Here is a 19,623-nt window from a genome sequence, read left to right as displayed (position 1 = left end):
ATTGAACTTCTCCAATGTGCATCACTTCTTGTCAATCAAACTTTCTGCAACAAATTACCTCGTTTGGAGGTCTCAATTCATTCCTCTACTTAAGAGTTTTGATCTTATGAAATATCTCGATGGTTCATTCCCTTGCCCTGTGCCCTTTCTCGAAACTTCTGGTTCAATTTCTGGTTCGCCAAATCCTGCGTATTTTGCTTGGCAGCAATAGGACCAGATCTTGTTGAGTTGGCTTTTGACGTCCCTCACTGAAGAAGTTCATTCATAGTTGGTTGGTTATTCTACATCTTCCAAGGTCTGGAAGCCCCTTGAATCCACATATGCCTCTACTTCTCAAGCTCGGATAATGCAACTTCGAATGCAATTGCATTCAATCAAGAAAGGTGCAGATTCCATCTCGTATTATTTGTTGAGGATAAAGAAACTCTCAAATGCACTCTCTCTTGTGAATCAGTCAATCTCTGATTCTGATCTAGTTCTATATGTTCTTGGAGGTCTCGGTTCTGAATATAGTGCTTTTGTTACCTATGTGACAACTAGAGAAAATTCGGTTTCCATGTCTGATCTTCATAGACTTCTGTTGTGTGAGGAACTTCGTATGATTACAGCTCTTCAAGAACTCACTGCTATAACTGCTCAACTAGCCTCTTCTTCAGCTTTGGGTTCCAAGAATTTTCAAGACTCTGGTTCTAAGCCACGTTCTGATTCTGCTTTTGGATACAGGGGATATAGAGGTGGTACTAGATTTCAAAATTTTAGTGCTCACAGATCTCATAATTTTTCTGGTAATCGGTTTCATGGTAATGTTAGAGGTGGTTTTCGTGGAGGTAATCAGAATTTTCCTCGACCCTTTGTTTGTCAGCTATGCAATCGTCCAGGACACTCTGCTCGGTTTTGCTATCACCTTCAGTCCTTTGCTACCTCCTCCCCACAAGCAAAGTTTGCACATTCTTCTTCATCCTGGGTTCCAGATTCAGGGGCATCTCATCACATTACCTCTGATCTGAGTTCCTTGCGTGGTGCTTCAGAATACAATGGCTCAGAGACTATCAAAATAGGTGATGGTTCAGGTTTGAAAATTAAACATTGTGGAAATACTACTCTTACTTGTTCTCACAACTCTTTTGCTCTTAACCATGTCTTACATGTGCCTACTGTTTCTACTAATCTTCTATCTGTGAGTAAGTTCACTGCAGATAATGATGTTTTTCTTGAGTTTCATGCCTCTTGTTTTCATGTCAAGGATCTCTGCTCGGGGCGTATCCTGCTGACCGGTCCTCTTGACAATGGCATTTACAAATTTCCATCATCATCATCCTCTCCCACGGCTTTGTCTGATGTTTCTGCTTCACTTGCAATTTGGCATCTTCGACTTGGGCATGCTGCTTCTCCAATGGTCAGTTGTATCATCAATCATTTTTCTCTTCCTACTGTTGGTGGCAAGGATAGTTCTCTTTGTACACCTTGTCAGTTAGGCAAATCCCATTGTTTACCTTTTCATGCTTGTAATAATCATGCTGCAGCTCCTCTACAAATTGTGTATTCTGATCTTTGGGGTCCCTCTTTTGTTCCTTCTCATGAGGGTCATCGCTATTATATCTCTTTTGTAGATGACTTCACTCGCTATACATGGTTGTATACAATTTCTACTAAATCTGAAGCATTCTCTATTTTTCAAATTTTTGAAGTGTTTGTTGAGAATCAGTTTAATTCCACAATTAAATATTTCCAATCTGATTGGGGAGGGGAATTTCAAAGTTTTTCCAAATTTCTCAGAAAACTGTGGTATTGGACATAGGTTATCATATCCTTATACATCTCAACAAAATGAACGAGTTGAACGCAGACATCGCCAGATTGTGGATGTTGGTTTGTCATTACTTGCTCACTCTAGATTATCCTTAGATTTTTGGTCTGAAGCTTTTTCTACTGCTGTCTACTTGATGAATCGTATTCCCACAGCAGTTCTTGGGTATGACTCTCCCTATTTTAGGGTGCATAATCGTCCACCAGATTATCTATTCTTGAAGGTTTTTGGCTGTAGGTGCTTTCCACTGTTAAGACCCTACAATAAACACAAAATTGAGTATAGGTCTGCCTCTTGCATTTTTGTTGGATATAGTGCAAATCACCATGGTTATCGATGTTATAACCCGGTCACACAAAAGATAATCATCTCTCGCCATGTTATGTTTGATGAAATGATATTTTCTATGACAGCAAACATGTCATTATCATCCTCTTCTTCAAGTCAGGTTGTTAAAGAGTGTTCTTTATGGCCGACGGCTCCTCTGGTTGTTTTTCAAGGTGTTGCCTCTTCTTCATCTTCACTGTCAAGGTCTCATGAATCTCAGATTCAAGGAAGTATGTCACCAGTACAAGAAAATTCTATTATTCAAGTTCCTGGTACTGTAACTAATAGACTTGGACATTTTCATAATTTTGGGCCTGTAACTAATGGACTTGGACATTTTGATAATTCTGGGCATGTAACTAATGAACATGGACATTTTGATAAGTCTGTTAATTTTTCATTAGATATGGATAATAGTTCATCCATGTCTGTTGGGCCCCATGACTCTCATGGCCCATCTGGGCCTTTCACTACAGGGCCTTCGGAAATAGCTTCCTCTCCCTTACATTGTATTTTGGGAGCTGAGCCTTTGTCACCAAATGGGCGTGTTCTACATAACTCACCTTCTGTTGTACCTCATGATTCTGTTTTGAAGAGGCCCACTTCTAATGCACCGTCAAATGGACCTCTTCCTTCACGCACACATCCTATGCTGACCCGTTCACAGGATGGGACACGGGTTCCCAAGAAAGTCTATAGTCTTCTTGCAACAAAACATCCTATTCCCATGACTCTCCTTAGCACATGTCAAGTTGATCTTGAACCAACCTGTTACTCCCAGGGCTTGAAGCATCTTGTTTGGCACCAAGCTATGGATGCTGAGTTTTAATGCCCTTGTTATTAATAAAACTTGGGTTTTAACATCTCCTCCCCCTAAGGGTAATATCATTGGTTTCAAGTGGCTTTTTAGAATTAAGCGTCGCTCCGATGGTACCATTGAGCATCACAAAACACGTCTTGTTGCTAAAGGATACACTCAAGAATATGGTTTGGATTATGATGAAACATTTAGTCCTGTGGTTAAACCGACAACTATTCGCATTCTTCTTGCCTTAGCTTTCTCTTCTAATTGGCCCATTCGACAGCTTGATGTCAACAATGCATTCTTGCATGGTTCTATCGCTGAGGATGTTTATATGCATCAACCACCAGGTTATGTTGATTGCAATTTTCCGGGACATGTTTGCAAACTTCAGCCCTCCTTATATGGGCTCAAACAAGCACCGAGGGCATGGTTTCATCATTTGAGTACCTTTTTGCTTAGCCTTGGGTTTACAAGGCCTAAGACTGATTCTTCATTAGTTTTTTGTCATCATGCTGATGGTCTGCTCTTCATCCTTGTTTATGTTCATGACATTCTCATCACTGGACCATCTCATCAAGCAATTTCTCATCTTATGCAAACTTTGGCATTTGAATTTGCTCTAAAAGATCTTGGGTCGGCACGGTTTTTCTTGGGGATAGAACTTATTGCACTTCCTAGGGGGTTTCTTCTCTCTCAACAAGGATATATTTGTTCCTTGCTTGATCGGGCTGGTATGACTGGAGCTAAACCTATAGCAACTCCTTTTCCTCTATCTTCAAATTTATCAAAGGAGGGTGGTCAATCACTCCCTGATCCCACTCTTTATCGAAGCCTTGTTGGTGCTTTGCAATATGTGACCCTAACTCGGCCCGACATCGCTTTTTCGGTCAACAAGTTGTGCCGTTTTTGGCATCTTCAACTGATTTACATTGGACAGCTCTAAAGAGGTTGTTACGATATCTCAAGGGGACTCTACTATATGGGTTACATCTCACTCCCTCTTCCACTCGTGGTCTTCAAGCTTACACTGATGCTGATTGGGCTGGGTGCCCAGATGATCGTAAGTCTATGGGAGGGTTCTTGATATTCTTAGGTGATAATCTCATCTCTTGGCAGTCTCGCAAACAAACCACTGTAGCCAGCTCCAACACAAAAAGCGAATATCGAGCGCTTGCTTTGGCGACTACTAAGTTAACCTGGGTGCAATCTCTTCTTACCGAGTTTGGTCTTGCATCCTCTACCACACCCACTCTTTGGTGTGATAATATCGGTGCTACCTATCTCTCTGCTAATCCCATGTTTCATGCTCGTACTAAACACATTGAAGTGGACTTTCACTTTGTTCATGACAAAGTTGCCAATGGGGGTCTTCATGTTCGCTACTTATCTACACATGAGCAACTTGCTGACATACTTACAAAGGGTTTTTAGTGTCTCGTTTTCAGCACCTTCGTTCCAAACTCAAGCTCCTTTCAGGCCCCTTGACTTTGCGAGAGGGTGTTAGATAGAATGACTATTATACCCCTACCTTTTACATTATGTACTTTCATGTAATTACCTCTTATAATATATATCTGTTCTCTCTCATTTACAAAGGTAATAAGAAGAGAATGTTCGTGAAAACCTAATTCTCTTATTCCCAACTAGTACCAATCTAACTAGAGTATTCACCTTTCTCGTTGTTGCTCTTACTTCATGTTCATCATGACATCACCAACATCCAAACCTTCATTGTCTAAGAGAACGATTTCTAGTTGCCTAGAACTTCCTGCTTTTTGGTGATTTGGAACAAGGGGGCAACCTTTGCCCCTTCTCCTCAATGCTCGCATGTTTAGATGTTCACTGTTGTTAGAATGGCTTGATTAACAGTAACCAACAGAACCAACAGAGCTTAATAACACTCACTGCGGAGGAAAATCACTCACTCTAGAGGAAGAAAGAAAAAGACTTACTACTAGATTATGTGATTTTGTCCAAATTTCCAAGTTTCCTTGGATTTGATTTCAAATTCGCTCATGAATCCAATTTTTTATACCAATTTGGTTAGTGTTAATAATTGATTCACGCCATAATCAAGAGTCAGGTAGATTTATTAATTTTGCTGTAACTGAGAATTACTTAGTTTTGACGGTTTGAAGTTAAATCTATGGAACCCTTCAAATTGATTCGCAGTTAGGATATAAAAATTAAAAAATAAAAAAAAAAAATCATAGAATAAGGATAATCAAACAATTAATTCTAGTAAATTATAATCCTATAGATTTTGATTCCGTTGATTTAAAATTATAATCAAAACAAGCATCCATGGAATTAAGTAACCGAACGTAGAAAATCTGATGATTTAATCTAATCAAATCCGCCAATGTAGAGCTTTTCTAGTAGTTGAAACCAACAACTTTTAGTGAAGAGGTCGTGCGTTCGACTCTCGCTGAGGCATATTAGTATCCCCATCCCTGGCTTAAAAAAGCCCCTTTGTACCCAAAAAAAAAAAAAAAAAAGTCTAATCAAATCCGATTAAAATGAATCATGCACTTTTTATGACTTAAGGGTTTGTTTGGTTTCATGAATCCAAGAATTTGAACTGAAATGAGATTTAAAATCTATAGATTTCAAATCTAGGGATTCATGGTTCAAAAATTAACTGCTTGGTTAGCCTCAAATCTATCGAAGTTCATAGAGTTCCATTGGATTACCCATGTGAATCCATGAAATCCAGAGATGTTTTACACCCAAACAATTATAAATCTTTGATTCATGAATCCAGGGATTTGAAATCTCTGAATTCAAATAACCAAATAGACCTTAAAACAATCAATAGGCCATGTTGAATTAGTCTAATCAAACCAACTAAACCCATATAGAAAGTTTCACCCAAAAAAAAAAGGCCATATGGAAACTGGAAAGTCCAATAATGCATTGATTTGTTTCTAAGGGAGAGATTTGAGCTCATTACCTAACGTTGATGGTTAGTAAAGAGGTTAAAGGCCCGCCAATACAAAGCTATTCTAGTGGTTGAAACCAACACCTCTTAGTGAAGAGGTTGCAGGTTCAACTCTCGCTGACGCATATTAATAATTTAATATCTCTATCCCGGCTTAATAAAGCTAGTTTAATTGTTAGGATGATTACGATAATTTAGGATTTAAAATAAAAAAGTTTTTTAGCCAAGGGTAGTTTGGGGTTTTAGAAAAATTTATAACGGTAAAAGTTAAATTTAACCGAGAAAGTTAACAGAGGAGAGGTGTTTGATATATTTGCTAGGTAAAAAGAGAGGTAAGTGATATTATCCAACTAAGAGGGAATGTAACTGCTATTTGTCTAGCTAAGAGGGGAGGTAAGTGATATTTACTCATAATAATATAATAAATTGAGTTTTTTATGTGTAGGTCTTCTTAGTGGACCACAAACTAATGTTAGGTTTCCTTAGTGCAATATATTATGTATGGGTCCAAACCAGACTAACACGTTAGTTGCCTTTACCAAAAAAAAAAAAGTATAGTTAAATTTCAAATGTTGAGGGATTAAAATGCTCCTCAGATTATTTAATAAATTGTATTATATATATATATTTTATCATATAATTAATGCTTATGACCAATTATTTCTTTTTAAAACCATATATTAACACAATGTATTAAATAACATGAATAGCACTTTAGTCCTTTCACATTAGAAATTTGAATATACTTAATGGCGGTTAACGGTGTTAGTCTGTTGGGACCCACATGTAATATATTGCATTAAGGGGACCTAATATTAGTTTATGGTCCATTAAATAAATCTACACATAAAGACTTGTAATAAATTTAAGATGGGTCTGCTAGTGGGGCCTACATCAGATTTTGTGGTAAAAAAAGCGTCAGGAGAACATATAATGCTCCCCCCACAAGGAAGAGATCTAGACTCGACTTTGTAATACATGAAGAATCACAGTCCAAATCCTCTATCCTAACCAATAAAGGTTTTTGCTCCCTTTATACTTTTCCACCACACATTAAGAAGATTATATCATTAAATCTTTATACGAAAAATTAGAGATGAATCCATCATGAAATATTTCTAATATGTATGAAGAGAATCCAAAGTCATATAAATTTAACAAATTATATTTATATAATAATGAAACCAATCACATGAATTCAATCATGAGACCCACCAAATCCCGACTCATAAGGAAAACAAAACTCAAAAGCTACATTTTAAATGGAGAGCTTTAATGGCAAATTTGGCCATGCTGTCAACAGATCCGATCGATACGATTCGGTACGATACGATACGTATCCAACTAACATTGTAACGGGAAGGTGCAGTAAAACCATACGACGAATGCTTTCCCCTGTACCATTTATATCTTTTTCTTGAATCGCAGTTAAAAGCTTCGTCGCAAGAGAAAAATGGAGAAGCGCAGAAAACCAATTATTACAACTTCTCTTCTGTTACCATCTCCACCATCAACTCTTCCGTAGTTCTAGCTGCTATTGCTTTGAGCCCTTTTCTTGGTCTTCCCAGTAACGCCATGGCTGGAGCTCTCGAATGCTGGTCCAGTCGGACCAGCACTGATGAAGACTTGGTAGATCAGGTTCTAATGAAAACCCAAGACAGATCAGAAGTCTTCTCAGATTCATCTCCTGCACAGCCAGGCAAAGAATCGTCGGTTGTGCAGAAGAGACTGCAGAGACTGAGCCGCAATGTGTCCGAAGCGATAACTACACTCAAGAACCATCTGAATCTGGACTCTGTTCGTGATACACCTGAAAGTAGGATTGAGTGTTCGAAAAAGCTTGTGTGGGGTGCTGTTGTGAGGAATCTTACCCAGTTGTACCCTGGTAGTCAACTTCCAGAGAAGCTCATCACCAACATTCGCAAGCATTTCGATTCTTTACCTCTCAGGTTGGAATTTATTAGAACTTTTTGAGTTGGGTTCTCTGTAAATTTTCTTCTTTCTGATTTGTGGTTCTGATTGGTTATTTTACAGTTATGCTCAAGCGGGTTTCGACATGAAAGAGGTTTTTCTTCACATTCGATTGATTGAACAGGCTGCTGTTGATGACCACCCTGCGATTTTGATTCAAGAAGTATCTGATAATGAGACCCAAGGATCTGTTTTCAAACTTACATTCGCTTGTAACTCTTCGATTTCATGGCCCATTCTGTCAGGAGCACTTGATAATGCAGCCATTTGCTGCAAGAAAACCCAGATCTTCGAGAAGAAGGGTTTTACCCTCGGGGTCATTATTTTTCTGGTCCAATCTGGGCAAGAAAAGCATTTCAAGATTCGGATCGAGAACGCCCTGAAATCTGCCCTGAAGAAGCCTAAACTGTCCACAATGAAGCTCCCATTTGGGCTTTGCGGATGCCAAGAGGAGAATACGAAATGTCGAGCAATCTTTGAGACTGACGATGATAAAAGTGAGCAGAGTTACGGAAATGGATCTGTGAATTCGAGTCCCAAAGTTCAAATCTCTAGTCCACTGCCCGAAACTTCTTACGTTGTCTCTGTTGATGAATGGCAAACGATTAGATCAGGTGGCGAAGAGATAGGGAAATGGCTACTAAACTCTGATCAGGTTGAGTTCATCGATCAGATCGGACCAACTTCCTTCAAGGGTGTTTACAAGGGTAAACGAGTAACCATTGAGAAGCTGAAAGGGTGTGAGAAGGGTTGTTCTTACGAGTTCGAGCTCCGAAGAGACCTCCTGGAGCTGATGACATGTGGGCACAGAAACATATCACAGTTCCATGGCGTCTGCATTGAAGAAACTCATGGGTTATGTGTTGTGACCAAGATGATGGAAGGGGGATCAGTTCAGGAGATCATACAGAAGAACAGGAAACTTCAGACTAAGGATATACTAAGGATTGCAATTGATGTTGCAGAAGGGATGAAGTTCATGAATGACCATAATGTTGCATACAGAGATCTCAATTCCCAGAGAATCCTATTGGATAGACAAGGTCATGCTTGTGTTGGTGACATGGGCATTGTCACTGCTTGCAAGGACAATGGAGAGGTAACAGAGTATGAAACTGATGGATACCGCTGGCTAGCTCCTGAGGTTGGTTCCTAATCCTTTATCCATTTTAAACCACTTTAACTTTGCTTTATTTAGTATCTGCATTAGATTAGGACAGTCTAGTATGCCTGACGAGCAAAGCTTGATTTAGAATGTTTCATGAGCTCTGAATCTTTTGGCGTATTGATCAAAAATATGTTCTACCAACGTGGAGCTCTAACTAGCTCACAGTGTTGATGGTTAATCGATATTTGGCTGGATGAGAATCCTATGTTTGATGATTCTTTAGTTGCTACATGATGCTTGATTTGATTGAAAACACAAAAACATAACTACTGCAGCTGTATATGGCACAGTGCAGCTGTATATGGCACAGTATTAGTAAGATCCAGTGAATCATCATTGTTACTTTCGTGTCATGGAACTGTTTGATGCAAGGTCAAGCTGTATATTGCTTAGTATTGATTAGATCCAATGAATCATATCCATCTTTGCAGTACACCTTTTAATTTTTTCTGTTTTGCTTTATCTTAGCATGCTTAGACATTTCCATTTAATTAATCATCCTAGTCGCTTTAGTGCCACATTCACTCTAAAGGGATTAATTAGTGGATCCCACAAAAACCGTGTATACCTTTTGAAATCTAAGCTCCAAGCTTGGTAATGGAAGAGAATGTCTTCTAAAGTTACCACCTCAGGTTGGTCCCTGTTGTAGGTTGTCTAATATCTTCAATTCTTCTAGCCCAAAATATGGACTTGTTTTACCTTTTTCTGCCTTTAGTGCTCCTGCTGCTGCTCAGTAATGATCCACTAATGGAAGCAGCAGGGAAGGTGGTTTTGTTTGGTGAGAAGCGTCAATTCATTGACAAGGGTTGTGTGGGTTTTTATTGCTTTTGAATGCAGATCATAGCTGGGGACCCTGAGAGCGTGACAGAGACATGGATGAGTAATGTTTATAGTTTTGGGATGGTGGTGTGGGAGATGGTGACAGGAGAGGCAGCCTATGCAGCATATTCGCCAGTGCAAGCAGCTGTTGGGATTGCTGCTTGTGGGTTGAGACCAGAGATTCCCAAGGATTGCTCACAAGTGCTGAGATCTTTGATGATGAAATGCTGGAACAATTGCCCCTCAAAGCGCCCTCAATTCTCTGAAGTCTTGGCCATATTGATGCGCTCCAACAATGCCAACAACAACATCCAGCAATAGCAATGACCACCATTGTTGTCTCTTGTGGGAAGCTGGAAGGAGGGAAACTAATCCATGCCTGAGAAAGGTAAATAAGGGAGTAGGGGAATGTTTAGTGTACAAAGAAAGCAAAAAAAGGAAGTTGAAAGGCCTTGACCACGGTGTTGCTTTACCCATCTGTAGATTACAAATTGCATCTTTTTGCTATGCTTGTAGGATTCAGCATGATTAGCCATATCATCATTTTTCAAATCCTTCTTTCTTTTCTCTCGTTCTTTTGGTTCTATCCTCTGTAGAAATCAAAAATTTATCTTATTAATATGGACTACTGACTAACACCCACCTACAAACAAGCAGAGAGAGAGAGAGAGAGAGGGTTGGGGATTTAAATGAATGATTTGATAATGAGTTTTTTTTTTTTTTTTTCTCTTCTCACTAATTTTATGGATTAATATTTTTATTTTTTTATTTATTATTAAAACATAACATATCATATCAGTTTCCCATATTTCTTGTTGCTTACTGTTTGTCTTGGGGAATATAATTTAGAGGAAAGAAAACTGTAATTACCATGAAGTTTGTATGTAAAATTTCTTTGTGATTCAAACTGGAAACATCAGTGTAGAGCAGAATTAACCCAGTATCCCAAAGTAAACTGTAAATGGATTTAAATTGCAATCATCTTAAAACCAAACAAAGTTGCTAACGGTTTTGTTTTGGTCTTACACATACCCATCCCCAACCCAGTTTATCCGGATTGAAACTGAGCCGAGTTGTGTGTTGGTTGGACCCTTTGGCTTGTATCTTATCCAGGAAATAGAGCTAAACTTACTCAAAAGGTTGGCTCAGCTAGCAAAATCCAACTCCTTACATAGGTCAAGAGTTAAAAAATTTCCTCAGGGAAGGGTGAAACCGCATATATTAAAATTATTATCTACCCCTTCCCAAAAAAAATAAAAAATAAATAAAGAAATCTTTAACCGAAAATTTTAGCACCCGGAGTTACACCTAAAATTAATGTCATCCCCTGAATTACCAACATCTTACATAGTATGAATGAAGTCAATAGTTAAAATCTCCTTGGGACAAGGGCGAAACCTATATGTAAATATTATCCCACCCCTATTTAGGAAATTCTTCAGGAAATTTTCAGCATCACCCCCTGAATTATCCAATTTATCATTCAGAGTCTCATAATAGATTTTCATTCCCAGTACAATAACTATAGAAGAGATACATGTGGGAAGGGCTTGAGTGTTTTACCCACAAGGCATAGCCCCAACAACTACACTATAAAAACTGTTACAACATAAGAACACCATTTCTCTTTTACCAACTAGCTACAAGCTCCACCACCAAATCCCAACTTCCCCTGCAGCCGATTATAAACCACTTCATATGTTTGTTGTAGTCTATTTCCAACGATCTGCACATATGTAGGACTCCTGTTTCCAGCAAAGGCCAAGCAATATTGAGTTGAGCTTACTTTAAATAGAATCCCAGACTGATCAACATTCAAATCTGTACCACCACTAAAATGCAATACTATGGTTGGTATTGATACAATAGTGTAATTACTAAAGTCATAGCATGTATCAAATAATGAAATCGCCGGTGCTGATGGGTACTTCATCATCGCTTGACGAAATGCCGACCTCAATGTTGAATAGGCTGCTGGTGCTAACCGAGTGGTAACAGTTCCAGAGTCTATAATGGTTTTCACCGTTGTAAAACTGAAAGCTGCGATAGCCAAACTCTTTCCTCCAACACTTATACCAGTCATACTTAGAAAATAAAATGATGGGTTATTTGGATCTGTTAGCAGTGAAGTGTATTTAGAAATAGAAGATGCACCCACTTGACTACCAAATGCAAGAAACCCAATTGTGCTGGTTGATGATGGAAGACAATAAGAGAAAAGCTTTCCATACTTCTGTGAAGTCTGTGATACCAGCGAGAGTTTATCATGGCCAAGGCCTAGTAATCCATCTGCAATACCAAAAAGGCCATCGTTGTTCTGACCACACCCAAATTGGAATTTGGGGAAGACATCGGTGGATAGTGATAGTGTATCAGTTACAAAATAGCCTTCAGAGTAGGATCCGTCAGCATATTCGATCAGATACACGCACGTTTTTATGCAGGAATGTGTGTTACCTGTGGCTGATTGCAGTTGGGAGCAGGCAGCGGATTTACATGAGATGTTGGAATATGTTACAGATGTAGAAGGGTTGAAGAAGGGATCACGTTGTGGATAGCATCGGACAACACATGGTTGGCATTGGATCCAAGTGAGATCACTAGCAGTATCAAATACTACTGCGTACTTTTGCTTTGGAGTTCCAATTCCAATTGTGACAACAAAGTTTCCAGCTCCTAGAGATTGCCCAGAGGTGGCAGGAATTTTTGCTGCAGAATCTAATATTGGGTCTTTGTTGGAGATCTTGGAATGAATGGTTTTGACTCGAGTTTGGTCATGAGTGAGGATCTGCAGAATATTGGGTACTTTGGCAATCCCTTCCTTCAATGGTGAGCAAGGTCCATACTTGTGAGATACCTTTAGTGACCCGCTTGAAGTTTGGGAACCTGAAAAACATAGGAAGCATTGTATTTTAATGTGATCATCATAATTGTTTAAGATAGAAGGGGAGGGGGGGAGAATGGGGAAGTTTATATAGGGTTTTCCCTCTTCTTTAATTTCTTCTTTTTCTTTTTCTATTTTTTTAAAATAAATGTAAGGTTCATGTTAATAATGAAGGAGCAAATTAATAATGCTTCTGGATCCACATCCTCTGTAATTCCTAAGAGGGAATTGTAAGAAAAGGAATTACAGAGGATGTGAATCCCTGCACCACACATTAGATGTGTGGCTCACATCTAAGTACTAATAAAATAATTTAGAGGTGGAACCCAGTAAGCCTTATATGAGCCACACTCTTGAATTTGGTATGAGGTCAAGTCTTATATCTCAACTCGCATCTCTCTCTCTCTCTCTTCAACCATGATAACAGAGATACCTATGTGATGAGATTCTTGTACTATCACAACTTTTGATGTTACATGAATGACAAGAATCTTCTCATTATTCCTGATATGATCAGGATAAGAATATTGTCTCATCACAAATTCCTATCCTTTAATGTTTTAGGTTAAAATTATTACTTCTTGATCTCAAACATGATACGGTATGCTGTTCACGATAAAAGAATTCTTTAAAATAAAACTAATTTTTTTGCATGTTTGTTTGGAAAAACAAGATAGTTCTATTGACAATAAATAAGAAGCTCAAGATTTTGAAAAAATAAATACAGAAATCAATAATTTTAGATACTAGTACTGTATTTGAAAAAATAAAAATATATTGGATTTGTTTTGTAAATTAGAGCCCCCACAATTATTGAGAATAAGAATTTAGAATAAATGGCTTTGGCACAAGGACAGAAGTTTATCTCTTCCTTGTGGTTCCATGCCTCTCAATTTTCTCATGAGTGAAATAAAATAATTTAAAAAAAAGCTACCACAAAAAAAAAAAAAAAAAAAAAAAAAAAAAAAAACCAACCAACCTGCCTAACCCTACTAACCCACTTCATGCAAATATAATAGTAATTTCCCTGCTTGCATCAACCAAGCGAAGTCCACTGTTTTTAGTGTCAGATCCCAACTACCCTATCGGGAGAACTTACTCTTGAATTATTTGAGAACTTCCATTATCCATTATAGTTTCCTGTGAAACGAACACAAAATGAAAGAACATCAACCAAAAGACTCTCTCCTACATGAAAGAGAAGAGATTTGGAAAAGTTCCAAACCATCCAAATTTTAGCAGGAGGAAAGTGCCATGAAATGATAAGATAAATATAATCAACTTGCAGAGAATGAAACCAAGGTGAAAGATTGTTTCATACTTCCAGAAAAGCTTCCTAGAACCAGATGCATGAGAGATTGAAACCTTGATTGTCTTTTCATAAAGAATAGCAAAACCCAGAACCTGAAGATAGTGAATTTGATTCATACATGCAAAACACAAAGATAAAGATAAAGATAAGAGAAACCTTCACCTTGGGCTGAACTAGAACAAACGTCTTCTGCCGTGAAGGAGGTGAGTGAAACAACATGACTCCGGAATCGAAGATTCGCCGTGGATTCTTCAAATTTATTGGCCTCAACCTTCTTTGAACAACTAAAGAGAAACAAATGAAGAACAGTAGAAAGAAGAAGGAAAACGAAGGGGGTGTAGTTAATGGCCATGGCTAAGAATATTACTGGGTTCTGAAACCTATGGCTACTGGAAACCAATCACACTAGGATCTGTATATAGAGGGAAAGATAGGAAATTTTGAAGAAACGACCCTTTCAAGTAACAGCAACCCTTTTACTGTACGAACACTCTTCGTCAATTCGTCTTCAAGTGATCATCTTATTCAGTTCCAGTGGCGCATATTATTGTGGAAAACAAGTGTTTGTCCCCACACGAAATACTGAAATTAACCCACTGTTTGATGTGTTACGCCTAGTTTAAATATGGCTAACGAACCAGGTGAACCACTTGATATGAATGGTTTAGGTAGTGGTTACTTTATCTGAGAGTTGCTTGTCGAGTAATTGCTGAGAGGTTTGCCAAGAAGTTTATTGGGACAGCTGGTTGTCATCAGTAGGCGCTCTTTTCAGCAACCTCTTCTGCTGAGAAGTGCCTAGCCGAAAAGTGCCTTATCAGGCCAATGAACCAAGACCAAACCAAGGCACCGGTTTGGTTGGTTCTCCTAGACCTAGTGGTCTGAGCTAAATATCCATAACATATTCAAAGTTATCTTTATGTTAGCTTCAAAACCATACATTAATAGTTTGATTAATTATGATAGAGTATCCGTATCAATGATTCTTTTATATCATATCATTTTTATTATATTGTCAATTTCACTAATGGATATATGGCAGTAATCAACCACCAATTAAACTTTCTTTTCTGGTACGGGTTCTCACTGTACTACTTTCATGCCTAATTATTGAGCTAGGCAGATCGAACAGTGTCACCTCATGAACCTCTCTCTCTCCCCCTCATATCGTATCTGACCAAATTGGAACAACCCAGTTGAGCTAGAAGCAGTATTGTGTCATGAAGCATGGAACACTCTGGGCCTTATACGCCTTGTCCATCTCAGTGGGAACTCATTTCTATCCAGACTTGTTAAACGAGCACCACAATATGTAAAGAATGATTAAGCCACACATTGTGTAGGGCTAAGAAGCTTCATATGAGTGTTATCCTTTTGCCTTTTTTTAGGGTTTTGTTGACGCTTAAATATCTTGACTGTAACTTGCAGAACACTTCCGATGAACTGAGAATGACTACTAAATTTCCAATCAATCAGTTGGCAATCTGGGCGCAATCCATGGTGAAAACAAAACCAGCAAGTCAACGCAGTCTGGAAACCTCTGATTGTGGGTGGCTGGTCATTCTCAAATCGAATAGAAACAAACCCTAATAAATTAAAACCGAGATTTTTTTTTTTTTTTTTAAAATTTTTTTATTGGAAGTACTAATTAGAAGAAAATCATAATACAGCCGAGGATACAAGAGTACATAGCGCTTGGAGCCATGGAAAGGAATTAGCCCAAATTGTCGCACAAGGAATCTATTGGGCCCTCCTAGCAAGAGCGTCGTCCACAACTGTGTTAACTGCTCTTGAAATATAACAAAATAAGTAAAATAAATAAATAAATAAATAAATAAATAAATAATAGAACTTAGCTCTCTTATATCTTCTTCCAGGGAGGCTAAGTGAAGGGGAGGGGTTCTCATCATAGTTCTTTTTTCTTTACATGATTGGTGTTCCTTCTATGTTCACATGCATGGTGATGACTTTATGATCATGCCATGAGCTAGATGCCATGAGCTAGAAGCAATCAAACAGAAAGAAACCCTAATAAGTTCCATCACAAGCTTTCTTTACTGAACTCCATAGTTCATATTCATCTTAATGATTTGTTGTAAAACCTTCCGACTTCTTGTAAGCTTGTGAATCATGACATCAGATGGTCCCAATAATTGGTGGGCAACTAGACCTTATTTCTTTCTCATTACATCCAAAACCAATTTTGGCATTTTTTTTTGGGAATGTATAGCTTTATATTAGGGATGGGGAATATTATATTTACCACTAGAAGTATCGAACTTGTGATGTAGTCTTCACTAAGATATGCCGGTCATTACGAACTGAGAAACCCTTCAATGGTTACATCGAATATAGAGGTCAAGAATTTGATTCCCCTAGGAGCATTGGTGAAGCTTCACCATATATATATAATATAAAGCAACCCTTCTAAGTATATAGTTGATGTGCTTGAAAGCTGTTTTGGATGAATCTCAGTTCCCCCCCCCCCCCCCCCCAAAAAAAAAAAAAGATTAGTTAAATGGTGGATAAATGTGTAGTAGTAATTGGAGTACATAATATAAAATTAAGGAAAAGTTTCAGACATCCCTAGATAATAGACAAAAAGTATATACAACATTCCAAAGTTATATCAATTTGACAGTCTCCACTTTTCCATTAAAACCATTAATTGGTTAGAGAAAATGATGAATATGCCCTTAGTTGTATTATTCTAAATCTTGTCATATAATATGAAATTATGAACGGAAGAAGAAGGGAAAGAACTCATTGAGGAATAAAGAAGATTAAATTTGGGATTCTATTTTACTAAGGACAATGCTGTAAAGTCACAACAGATTAATGGTAATTTAAGAGTTATAATGTACTTTTCTATAACTTTCAAAAGATATTTTTGGAGGTTCTTCCCAGTTTGACATAATTTTGTGATGTAAGTGATTTAAATTCATTATTGATTTATGAAGCTTTAAAATGGGACCCTTTGTAACCTATCTATTCACTGTTAGAATTCTCACATCATCTTACATGACAGTTTAGGAACCATGGATCACCTGTTACCCTTTAGGATTTTTCCTTGTTTAGTCACATGAATTCTCAAATCTTCAATATTCTAGAGTTTTGTGGGTTTGTGGAGAAGTTTTATAGGATGTCTAAAATTATTTGGTCTACTCATTTATTGCAGTTCATGGATGCTAAGATTTTATGGGTGGGCCTTGATATAATGGTTAGTAGAGCACATTTGTAGCCTCATGGGGTCAAGGCATCACAATACCAAAAATTGCCAAAATGAAATTTCTTAAAAATGTCCCCCAATTTCTATTTATGCAGATGCCTTCTACGTTGCATCGTTCATCCCTTATTCTCAATTTCATTAGTTTGTAATCTAAAATAAAGTTATCTTTTATTTCATTATGATTACTTTTAGTTTGCCTATGGTTAGTATAGAAAAGATGGAACATTTAGATAAGGTTGTGGGAAAATGTTACACACGTGGCAAATTAACACCTATTTAGTCTCTCTTTATCTATTCTTCTTTTGAATTCCTACATCCACTTCAATATAATTTTTTGAAAGATTCTGTAAGAATAAAAATCTAATCGAAATTATTGAAAGATTCTTAAAAATACATATCCAACGGAAAAAACCGAACATGTATATAAGTTCACAGGAAAAACATTGAACAGGCCAGGCCGCAAGTGTATATGGTGAGCTAATGCTCTCTCTTTAACCAAAACAAAGCTTAGTGCTCTCCCTTTATTGATATTTTTTCGGGTACAACGAGCTTTTTTATATATAAAGGGACGGAGATATTACAAAAATCATCAGCAAAAATTGAATCATGACCCCTTCGCTAAGAGGCATTGGTTTTAACAATCTAGTAACCCTGCGTCGGTTGAGGCATTGATCCTTATCAAGAGAGTCAATCCTTCAAGATTAATAAAATATAAAATTAAATTTATTTGGAGAAATGGCAAATTTAAAAAGGAAACATGTGATGCTAAGTGGCTTCTGTAGTTCTTTTATGATAGTTTTGTCTTTGATACTAACGACCGAAACCAGCAACAACAAAAGATTGGGTTTCAATCCTGAAAACCAATTCAAATGGGAAAACAAAATTATTGAGAAATTGTTTAACCAATTCAGAAAAGAAGGGATCTGTTCTTTCGCATCCTTAAAAATGGTGTCAAATAATGTGGTCTTAAGTTTTCATTTTCTAGTATTTTTTTTAAAATTTGATATACAATTATTTTGATGAGACTAATATAATTATTCCATATCATCCACTAGTTTCCTTATTAATAGATAGTTTTTTTAATGACAAAAATAACCTTGTAATAATGTTAAGTACGAATTATTTTTTTTAAGTAAATTACAAATTGCATGTTTTGGTGGGGCTTAAACTCTGGGTTGCACGCTTTAGTGCCCTAAATTATAGATTGCACACATTGAAAATTACAAGTTGCATCACTGAAAATTACAAGTTGCACACTCCTAACTTTCCATCTAAGATTTTGTTAAGTCATGAGTAAAATGACCATATTACCCTCATTAGAGTCATTGGCATAACTACCCCCATTTAAACCCTCCCATACCCAAACCTTAGGTGGGTGAAGGGATCTTCTACCTACACCTCGCCGGAATCTCCCACCGTCGTCGCCAGAAACTACCCCAACCTATCCCCCTACCAGCGAACACCACCCTCACCTTCCTCTGTCGGAAATAACATCCTTCCACTACCCTCTTTCTCTCATCTCTCTTTCCATATCAGATTTGTGACACCCCACCCAGCCTGATCCGGTCACACCCAAATATCCGTGGGGTGATACACTATAGGACCAAGGTTCAGTGACAAATCCATACAAACATATGATATAACATAATCAAGGACAATAATAAATCAAGTTCAAATACCAAAATCATAAAGTCTAAATTTATCAATAAGATACAATCATCCATTAACTAAAGTTAAATGTTAACTAATGTTGATCAAAACTAAATATTAGAGTTTAAAGGGAATAATGGTTTGCAGCAGAAATAAACTAAATGTCTTGGTAAAAGATGCTTTCTCCCTTCTCGAAAGATATGAGGGTACAAATGTGAAATAGTGCCATGAAGGACACTATCGGATCCCAAAGCATCGCTAGCTCCCTACTGGAACCTACCTCCATAAGAGTAGTCCTGACACATGCATGAAGCTCCATGTGAGTCCACCTCCTCACAAGTCGCTCATTCATAATAGTCTATCGGTGTTTGTGAAATTAAAAGTAACCGCAAGTGCACGGTATCGTGTAGCTAACGGGTCGATCTCAAGGAGATATGCCACTTTAGAATTAACTTCTTAATAATAATGCGAGAGTGCAATGATTCAAATTTGGTAATAACTTAATTAAACTAAACGAATGGTCCTAATCCATACATCTAATGCGATCGAATTGAGACAAAAAATAAAGCAAACGTAACCAATGCATAATCAATAAAGGCATAAAAAATGCGAATAATAAATAAATAAAAATAAAAGGGAAGTGATCGGAGTGTCAGCTCTGGATCTAGGGAAGGGGAATATAATTATAATGACTTTGACCATGGACCCTTTGC

At 37.6% G+C, this 19,623-nt stretch overlaps 2 protein-coding genes across 3 annotated transcripts; one reads left to right on the top strand and one right to left on the bottom strand.

Annotated features, from left to right (window-relative positions):
- The first annotated feature begins 7,297 nt into the window (after positions 1 to 7,297).
- Positions 7,298 to 10,515, top strand: LOC149007789 (uncharacterized). Its single transcript, XM_089167465.1, has 3 exons — positions 7,298 to 7,829; positions 7,915 to 8,995; positions 9,857 to 10,515. The coding sequence occupies exons 1-3, from the start codon at positions 7,456 to 7,458 to the stop codon at positions 10,157 to 10,159; spliced, it is 1,758 nt and encodes a 585-aa protein (XP_089023591.1). The 5' UTR covers positions 7,298 to 7,455; the 3' UTR covers positions 10,160 to 10,515.
- A 787-nt stretch (positions 10,516 to 11,302) lies between these two features.
- Positions 11,303 to 14,583, bottom strand: LOC149007788 (aspartyl protease family protein At5g10770-like). 2 transcript variants are annotated; one of them, XM_089166915.1, is made up of 2 exons: positions 14,044 to 14,190; positions 11,303 to 12,724 (listed from the first exon to the last, which is right to left on the bottom strand). In XM_089166915.1, exons 1-2 carry the CDS (start codon positions 14,102 to 14,104, stop codon positions 11,475 to 11,477), a joined length of 1,311 nt encoding a protein of 436 aa, XP_089023041.1. In that variant the 5' UTR covers positions 14,105 to 14,190; the 3' UTR covers positions 11,303 to 11,474. The 2 variants fall into 2 exon arrangements, with proteins under 2 accessions (XP_089023041.1, XP_089023039.1); XM_089166913.1 differs by lacking the exon at positions 14,044 to 14,190 and adding an exon at positions 14,197 to 14,583 and having other exon boundaries at positions 11,305 to 12,724.
- Positions 14,584 to 19,623: the final 5,040 nt, after the last annotated feature.

The sequence above is a fragment of the Hakea prostrata genome, chromosome 8, assembly GCF_041222555.1.
Source record: "Hakea prostrata isolate BN-2017 chromosome 8, UWA_Hpros_2, whole genome shotgun sequence".
NCBI lineage: Eukaryota > Viridiplantae > Streptophyta > Magnoliopsida > Proteales > Proteaceae > Hakea > Hakea prostrata.
This window is presented reverse-complemented; position numbering and strand designations above follow the sequence as displayed.

Coding starts and splice junctions, on each gene's coding strand:
- LOC149007789 (XM_089167465.1), top strand. CDS start 7,456: ATGGCTGGAGCTCTCGAATGCTGGTCCAGTCGGACCAGCACTGATGAA. Junction 7,830..7,914: donor TTCGATTCTTTACCTCTCAG/GTTGGAATTTAT, acceptor GTTATTTTACAG/TTATGCTCAAGCGGGTTTCG. Junction 8,996..9,856: donor ACCGCTGGCTAGCTCCTGAG/GTTGGTTCCTAA, acceptor TTTTGAATGCAG/ATCATAGCTGGGGACCCTGA.
- LOC149007788 (XM_089166913.1), bottom strand. CDS start 14,386: ATGGCCATTAACTACACCCCCTTCGTTTTCCTTCTTCTTTCTACTGTT. Junction 12,725..14,196: donor TTGTTCTAGTTCAGCCCAAG/GTGAAGGTTTCT, acceptor TATGTTTTTCAG/GTTCCCAAACTTCAAGCGGG.